The sequence below is a fragment of the Plasmodium reichenowi genome, chromosome 10 (genome assembly GCF_001601855.1).
Source record: "Plasmodium reichenowi strain SY57 chromosome 10, whole genome shotgun sequence".
Classification (NCBI taxonomy): domain Eukaryota; phylum Apicomplexa; class Aconoidasida; order Haemosporida; family Plasmodiidae; genus Plasmodium; species Plasmodium reichenowi.
Window position 1 is genome coordinate 221131 of NC_033655.1, and position 9307 is coordinate 230437.

Genomic DNA, 9307 nt, shown 5'->3' on the forward strand with positions numbered 1-9307 from the left:
AAGACATATGATATACATATATTTTATATGTTCATATAATTTTATTACTCGTCAAAATTTTCAGTATATGACCTTTTTAATAATTTTTCATATTCAGCTAAGACCTCTTGAGGAACCTCAGCATCTGAGTCCAGCATTTTGTATAACCAAATATAAAATATATATATAATACATATATATATATATATATTATATATATATATATATTTATTTATTTATTTATCGTTATGTTTAATAGTGTTATTTTATTGATATACAACTTTTGTCATTTATCCATAAATAATAAAATATATACATTTAAATGTTTTATTTATTTTATTTTTTTTTAATATTTTCTCATAATTTTTATTTTTTTTTCTGATCAGACAGTTCGTAATTTGTATTGTTTTTATCACATGGAATTATATATATATATAATATATATATGTGTACATTTATTTATTTTTTCTTTTAAGAAAAATATATACTTACCATGTATAAATTATATACATATAAATAAATATATACATATATGTTTTATATATATTTTATATTTCACTTGATTTTTTTTTTTTTTCTTTCACACATTGTAATTTTTTATAAAATATAAAAATAACCCTTTTTACACATATTTTTAAAGATATCATAAAATATATATATATATATATATATGTATAAGAATTTTTATATTAAAAAAAAAATACATATATATATTATATATATATATAATATATGTATAATTTTTGAGTGATGATAAAAGTTGTAACTATAACCAAACATTTCTCATATTATTAATCATCATTAAACGTTTTTATTAAAAAAATAAAAAAAAATTATATACCTTAAATTGTCTATAACGTTTAAACAATGAACACTAATGTAAAAAAAAAAAAATATATTTACAATTTTTTATATTCAAGAAAATAATGGGACCTTTATTTTTAAACACTTTTTATTACACATATATATATATATATATATATATATATATATATATATATATTTAGGAGAAATTTTAATTAATATGTTACATTTTTTTATTATCTCTAATATATATATATATATATATATATATATGTATATATGTATATTATATAATATTGTTGATACACCTGCACGATTGCACACAAATATGTTTTGAAGAATTTTTTTTTTTCTTTCTCAACAAAATGTTATGAATTCATATTAATTAAATTGTGATATGAATATAATATAATTATAAGAAATAATTAGTCTAAATAATATTTTTCACTTGATATTATTATATTTAAAATATTTACAAAAATGTAAGTATATATATATATATATATATATATGTATGTATGTATGAATATCTATAAATTTATACTTATGGTATATATGATATTCTCATCCATATTTATATTACTTTCCAATATTTTCCTTTCATTATAAAAAAAAAGTAATATACAATAAGAATTTAATAAAATTACTTTTTCTTCTCCTATATAATATTTATATATATATATATATATATATATAAATTAATAAAAATATATCAAAATATTATATTCAATCCTCAATAAACACAACCATATATATTATATACATATATTATTTATATATGTATATGTGATCAGAAAAATAGGTTTGTCCATTTTTATATAAAGTTAATAAATTAAAAAAATTAAAAAAATAAAAAAAATAAAAAAAATAAAAAAAATAAAAACTGTTATATAATATTTTATGTACAACTTCTTTCCACAACTACACTTATTCAACAATTATATATATATATATATATATATATATTTATATAGGCAGATGGTGCATCTATTTATAAGCAACGGTATTTATAAAAATACAACTGCATAAATTTTATTAGGAAAAAATAAAAATAAATAAATTAATATATATAATTAAAAAAATAAATGAAAAATTTTAAATTCATATTTTTTTAATACAATATATGGGATATAGGTTAATTCTAATAAGAATGATGTAAATATATAAAAATATATATATATATATATATATATATATATACATATTTATATATGTAGAATGTTTAAAATTAGAAATTCATTTTACACACAAATCAAAAGAATGTAGATTCAAATAAACATATATAATTTTTCTATCATATAATATATAATTTCATCTATTCTTTTTCTTTAAAAATTCCTTTCTATATTTATTAATTACATGTCTTTGTATATATTATATTCATCCTATAGACATTATATACAACTATATGTATATATATATATATATATATATATATATATATATATGTATATACAACATTTTCCCTCATATTTATATTTTTATATGTTCTATTTTTATTTTAAAATGATTTCTTAAGTAAAAAAATTAAGTAAAATAAAATAATAATAAATGCATGTGTTGTTTACTAAGAAATATAATATTGAAAATTTTTATACTTTAATTTTAAAATTATATTATCATTTTTGTTATTATTACCTATAAATATATATATATATATATTATACATTTAAATGGAGTATACATAAAATAATAATTAAAATATAGTACCATCCTCAAAAAAAAGAAAAAAAAATTATACATGCATATACGTTTATTTTCTATAAAATTCATGTTACATTTTTATCAATATAATACCTCTTTATTTTAGTATTCATTCTATACTATCCTATATTATACATACACACATATATATATATATATATATATATATATATATATATATATACATATATTACAATATATTATAATAAAAATATGAATTTTTCTTATATTTCTTTCTTCAAATGTGTACCAAATGTTAGAAAGGTATACAGATTATTTGTATAACTCATAATTTTTTTTTTTTTTCTTTTTAATTTTTTTGGCACATACATATTCTTAAAAGAATTATATATATAGGCGAATATTTTTATAGAAGCTACATATATATATATATATATAAACAATTAGACATATTTTATTTATTTTTTATTACTTTTCATAAAATTAAAAAAATATGTATTTTTAAAAATCATGATTTCATGAAAATTATATGTAGGTGCATATAGAAATTTTTTAATAAAAAATAATAACATCAATATTTACATATATATATATATATATATATATATATATATATATAACGGTGCTTAAATATTAATACGGGTGATTACAAATTTATGATCATAGAAAATGAATTCCTATAAAAGTAGTACAAGTAAACATATAAATTTCATAAACAATGTAAATATGAAAAGAAGAAAACAGGTTATCGAGAAAAAAAATATTTTGGAGAAGGTGCACATATTACCTATAAAAAAAAATGTTTATAATTTTACGAAACTTTACCAGAAACTCAATTCTTTAATTAATGAGGAATGTATTTTATATGAAGGTTTTATTATAAATATGAACGAACATGATATAAAAGAAGAAGAAGATGAAAGAATTAACAAAAGAAATAATTGTGTTACAAATAAAGAATGCGCAAATTATAAAAATTATAATTCTTTAAATGTTAATAATATAAATGATGATGAAAAAGAAACACATGATTATAATATTGATATAGAAGAAATGAATACAGATAATACACATGATAAAAAGGAAACAATAAAAACAAAAAATATAGATAATCATAATATATTAAATAATGAACAACAAAGACCCACCTTTGAATATAAAAATAATTTTCATAATGATACTGACTATATTATTATAAACTGTGTCCCTTCTACAGGAATATTAAGTCATGATACTTTAATTTATACTGATGGAAAATATGTTGATAATTTAAGAAAAATACACATATTAATTATAAAAGATAAACATTATAAAAAATATGAAAAAAAATGTCAGAAATATTTTGGATCCATAAAAAAATATTTACTTAAAAAAAGTAATCAAATTTTTCATGAAGCATTTTCTTTCGTATCATATTCATTGGATTGTTTTTCTTATAAATTATCAACAAAGGATGGCACAGAAAAAAAGGATAGTGATGATCAATTAATTAATATTGATAGTTCTGATGATGTAGCCAACATTAATAGTTGTGTTCAGGTAGACAAATGTAATAATTATGATCAGTTAGCCAAATATACTAACTATGACGAAGTAGCTAATATTGACAACTATAGGGAAGTGAAAAAAAATAAAAAAGAAAATATCGCAGTAGACAAAATTTTAATGAATTATTTAAAACCATATTTTAGGAAAAACCAAAATAAATTATATTATTCCGGAAAATTGTTTCTCATAAATAATTTTACATTCCTCACTTTGAAAATTGATTCGGATGTGAATGTTGGTTTCATTGATAAAAATACGGTTAGCTAACAACAACAAAAAAAAAAAAAATAAAATAAAATAAAATAAAATAAAATAAAATTCATCACTTTTACCTGACTTGTTCATATAGAAAAAAAAAAAAATAAAATAATAAAATAATAAAATAATGAAATAATAAAATAATTCCATGTATTATTTATTATATCCATTTCTTATATTTTATTATTTTTTATTTAGGAAATAATATTAAGTGTTGATACTTATGAACAATACAAAAATGTCCACATCGTACCAATGTATGACACTCTTCCAACCACATATAATTACGATTTGTTCATGGATTATGTAAAACCATATATCGAAAGACATTATTTAAATGTATATTCGATCCATGATACCTTTTTTTATAAAGGTGTGCAATTTAAAATCATGGGTATCGATCCAGTAAATATAAAATATGGGAAAGGAAGAATTAGTTGTAATACATTTATTTATACAGAAGGTTCTATAAAACCAACATTCTTTGATGTAATATCAAAGGAGTCTATTAATTATATCAGATCTTTACCGTTTGAATATAAACCATATGCCATATTAAACATTTTACAACATTTAGATTCTGATTCCCTGTTACGATTATTTCCATCTTCGAATATAAATATAAGAGAAAATCATAAAAAAGAAGAAAAGCTTTTAGAACAGTTAACAAAACATAAATATATTTTTAATAAAAACTTTAAAAATAATTATACTAAAAATTCGTTAGAAAATAATGATAGTAAAAATAAAGAGAATTATCACCATATCAACAGAAAAAGAGAATTACATACGACAACATCAACACTTAAGAGTAATTTAATAAATGAACAATGTGCTGTTTGTTTTGAATACTTCCAGGACTATGATAAATGTATTAAGTTAACTTGTTTACATACATACCATTGGAAATGTGTCAAGAACTGGTTTAAATTTAACTTAACATGTCCATGTTGTAGATATAAATTAAACTTTTAAACATAACAAAAATATATATATATATATATATATATATATTATATATATATATATATATATTTCAATTTAAGATGTATACATAAAAATAAAATATATTATATTATATATTATATTTTTATGCATAAAAGGCGGTACTCCGTATATACATTCTTTTATATATACAGAGAGAACATATATATATATATATATATATATATATATATATTTTTAAATTTTACCTAAACATTATAAAACAAAAAAGAATTGAATATATATATATATATATATATATATTTTTTTTTTTCCATATTAATAAATATTAATGATGAAATAAATTTAAACATATTTAAATTTATTGCATACAAATTAATATGCAGAGCAAAAAAAAAAATAAAAAAAAAAATAAATAAAAAAAAGAAAAATAAAAAAATAAAAAAATAAAAGTTCAGTAATTATTCAAATATAAAATACCTTTTAATATATATTTTTTTTCTCTTGTGAGAAAAGTATATATATAATATATATATATATATATATGGATATAGATATATTTATTTATTTTATATATTTATCATTATGGAATCCGTTATATAATGTAAAAACAAAATAAATATAATTTAAAAATTAAGTATATATATATATATATATATTCATATTCATAGTGATATATTTCTTATGAACCTGTCATTTATATTTTTTTAAAATATAAAATTTATATATACATCATTATGTTTATAAATAAGTAGACTTGGATATGGCCAAAATGTCCGCATGGAAGATTATTACATATAAGGGAAAAATGACGTGTGCATATTATACATATATAGTATGTATTAAATTTAAATAATATAATATAATACTTATTTAGTAATTTATATATATATATATAGGTGAATGCATTTATATAATTATATTTTTGTTTGATCGAAAGCATAATGAATTTTGTGAAAACTCATATTTATAAACAAGAGTACACAGAGGATGGCATTTTAGAAATTGAACAGGACACTAGGAGTTCTAAAGAAAAGGATGCTGAAAAAATCTTAAAGGAATTACCCGAGTTTAAAAGAGATAATAAATTCTTAAGTTTATCTGAACAGCTAGAATTAAAAAAGAATTCAAATAATAAAGAAAATGTTTCATCTTTGGATAATGAAAATAACATGTATGATATTTTAAATGGTATGGATTATCCTACCGAATATGACGAAAATTATGATATGAATAATAATTATAGTTTTAATAAATTACAACAAAGAGAAAAAGAAATTGCTCATGAATATAATGAAGCTATAAAAGATTGTTTTAAAAAAAAAGAACAAAAAGACAAAAATAATTTAAAAAATCTTCCTCAAGAAAATATAAACATAAAAGATATAAAAAAAAAAATTATTAAACAAAAAAATAAAAAATTACTAAATCCAAATATAAAAGCTATTATTAAAACAAAAAAAAAAAACGAAAATAATTCGAGTGATAAAATTAACGATATCAATAAAAATTCATCAAAGCATTCGAATAATAAAACTGAAGAAAATGTAGAAACCAAACAAACTTGTTTATTGCATGGTTATTCTGATAATTCGGATAGTTGACAAGTGTATATATTATATATATATATATATATATATATATATTTCATAAAATAGAAATATAATTTTTAATATTTTTTTAAATATCTTTTCTTTTTCTTTTTTTTTTTGTGTATTATTAAAATTTTAAGTTTTTACATACGTATATCTATACATATATACATATATATATATATATATATATATATATATATATATATATATATATATATATTTTTATATTTCTTTTTATTTTATTTTTCTTTAAAACATGATATTTTTCCAAGAACAAAAATAAAATAATTAATTTATTAAAATAATATATAATAATATTTCATGGGATATAACTACCTTTGTGTCTCTACCTAAATAAATACAACATGATAATATTTTATAAAACGCATAATGTTAAAGGGGAATATATATTTATATATATATATATATATATATTATAAAATATATGCGTTTAAATGCTTACATAAGTAATATGTTTCTTCAAAAGAAAAATGAATTATATAAATATATACAAATATATTTTAAAATATAAAAAATAAAATTATATAGGAAATATTTATTTAATGTATATATAATATATAAATTAAATTATTCTGAAATTTAAATATTTAATATTTTTTTTTTTTTTTTTTCGTGCATAAACGAATATATAATTATATATATAATATAAATACATAAAATATTTATATTTTATATATTTTATTTATATTATATTATATTACATTATATTTATATGTCCTTCTTTTAATTACAACTATGTAATTTTCATTTGACTTTTAGGGAAAAAAAAAAAATAAAAAATGGTTTTGAAAGATAAAAAATATAATCGGAAATATTTAAAAAAAATAAAAGAAAGATCTAAGTGTATAAGAGAAAAAGAAGAAAAAAAAAGTAAAGAAGATTCTCATTATAATTATGATGAGGACTTACCACAATATGATAGTAATGATGATTTTTTAATTCATGATAAAGAATTATTATCTCATATCTTAAATTCAAATTCTAAATCTAGTCAAGAAAATATAAATGTGGAGCAAATACACAATACTAACAAAAAAAAAAATAAAGAACGTCATATAGATTTTGTTATATCATCATTGGCTTTTAATATACCATTGGGTATGATATGACACATAAATGTATAAATATACAAATGTATAAATATACAAATGTATAAATATATAAATGTATAAATATATATATTATATATATATATATATATATATAATTTTTTTAGTATTGTCTCATAAAATTTGAAGTAATAATGTAATATATAATATTTTATTTTTTGTAAACATATAATTAACCATATGAAGCATAAAAAAAAAAAATATAAAAAGAACAAGAATAATAATTTTTTTTTTTTTTTTTATATATAAATCTTTTGTATATATTCATTGTATGTTTTTATTTTAAAAGTCTTCAAGTCATATATATATATATATATATATATATATATATATATATTTTATATTCTTTATATATTCCACACATAAGCATATAATAAAAAGAATTAAAAAAAAAAAATAAACCCAATATATGTAATAATAATGTTTTGAATGAACAGAAACAATATTATATACACTGATAGTTATATATATAAATATATATACATAAAATATGTGAAAAAAGAAAACAAATTATAATATTACATATATTATATTTCTTACATAAAAATGTTTTTATTATGTCGAACAAACTTAGCTAAAAAAATTAAAGAGAAAATACCTTATGGTGTTAAGCAAAGTCAAAATTATAAAGACGCCAAGAAACAAGAAAGGTTAGCATTAGAAGCCAATCGAAAATTGAAGGAAAGTAGAGGTATGTTATTAGATGGGAAAAAAAATTTATTTATGAGTTTAAGACAAAATAGTGATATAAACTGGTACAGAGCTGGACAAATATTAAAACATCTAGAAATACATCAAAGAGCAAAACCTGATATAACTCCAAGCCTTCGAGAAAAAATTACCAGCATAGCCAATTTTGTAAAAAAGGGAAGATAATAACATGAACATATGTTACACACACATACAAATATATATATATATATATATATATATATATGTGATATATTTTTATTTGTTAAAATATGTGTATGAAATATACCTTACTAAAAAATTGAACTCCTAATTCTATATTTTAATGTATTATATATAAAATAATTATGTAATTGCATATCACCTATAATTTGATCATTTTTTCATTTTTCACTTTTATTTTTTTAATACTTATACACATGTATATTTAATTATAAAAAAAAAAAAAAAAACTTCATTTTTATTGTCATTTTCATAATACATTATATTAATATATAATTCATATTGAGATTTATAAAGTTTGTAGATTATTTTAAAAAAAAAAAAAAAAAAATTTAAACCATTACATATAATATATGGCAATATATAAAAAAAAAAGAAATATATATAAATATATATATATATATATATATATATATATATATATAATATATATAAGATTATATACAAACGTTATATACGTATTCGGTAAAA

General features: G+C 16.9%; 5 protein-coding genes across 5 annotated transcripts in view; 4 read left to right on the plus strand and 1 right to left on the minus strand.

Moving 5' to 3' along the window:
* Positions 1-137, minus strand: part of PRSY57_1006600 (rhoGAP GTPase, putative) — a gene marked incomplete at both ends in the record, with an annotated part of 2495 nt that extends 2358 nt beyond the window's left edge. The window contains one exon of the mRNA XM_020114850.1: positions 49-137. Coding sequence (XP_019970397.1) covers positions 49-137 — 89 coding nt within the window. The remainder of the gene's footprint in view (positions 1-48) is intronic.
* A 2980-nt stretch (positions 138-3117) lies between these two features.
* On the plus strand, positions 3118-5229 carry PRSY57_1006700 (RING zinc finger protein, putative; the record flags this gene model as incomplete). Its single annotated transcript, XM_012907657.2, has 2 exons — positions 3118-4254; positions 4453-5229. 2 exons carry the CDS (start codon positions 3118-3120, stop codon positions 5227-5229), a joined length of 1914 nt encoding a protein of 637 aa, XP_012763111.2.
* Positions 5230-6143: 914 nt separating this feature from the next.
* On the plus strand, positions 6144-6803 carry PRSY57_1006800 (hypothetical protein; the record flags this gene model as incomplete). The annotated part of the gene is made up of 1 exon (XM_012907658.1): positions 6144-6803. One exon carries the CDS (start codon positions 6144-6146, stop codon positions 6801-6803), a length of 660 nt encoding a protein of 219 aa, XP_012763112.1.
* Positions 6804-7594: 791 nt separating this feature from the next.
* PRSY57_1006900 (hypothetical protein) lies at positions 7595-7924 on the plus strand (the record flags this gene model as incomplete). Its single annotated transcript, XM_012907659.2, has 1 exon — positions 7595-7924. The coding sequence occupies one exon, from the start codon at positions 7595-7597 to the stop codon at positions 7922-7924; it is 330 nt and encodes a 109-aa protein (XP_012763113.2).
* A 546-nt stretch (positions 7925-8470) lies between these two features.
* On the plus strand, positions 8471-8800 carry PRSY57_1007000 (hypothetical protein; the record flags this gene model as incomplete). The annotated part of the gene is made up of 1 exon (XM_012907660.2): positions 8471-8800. The coding sequence occupies one exon, from the start codon at positions 8471-8473 to the stop codon at positions 8798-8800; it is 330 nt and encodes a 109-aa protein (XP_012763114.2).
* Between the last annotated feature and the right edge of the window lie 507 nt (positions 8801-9307).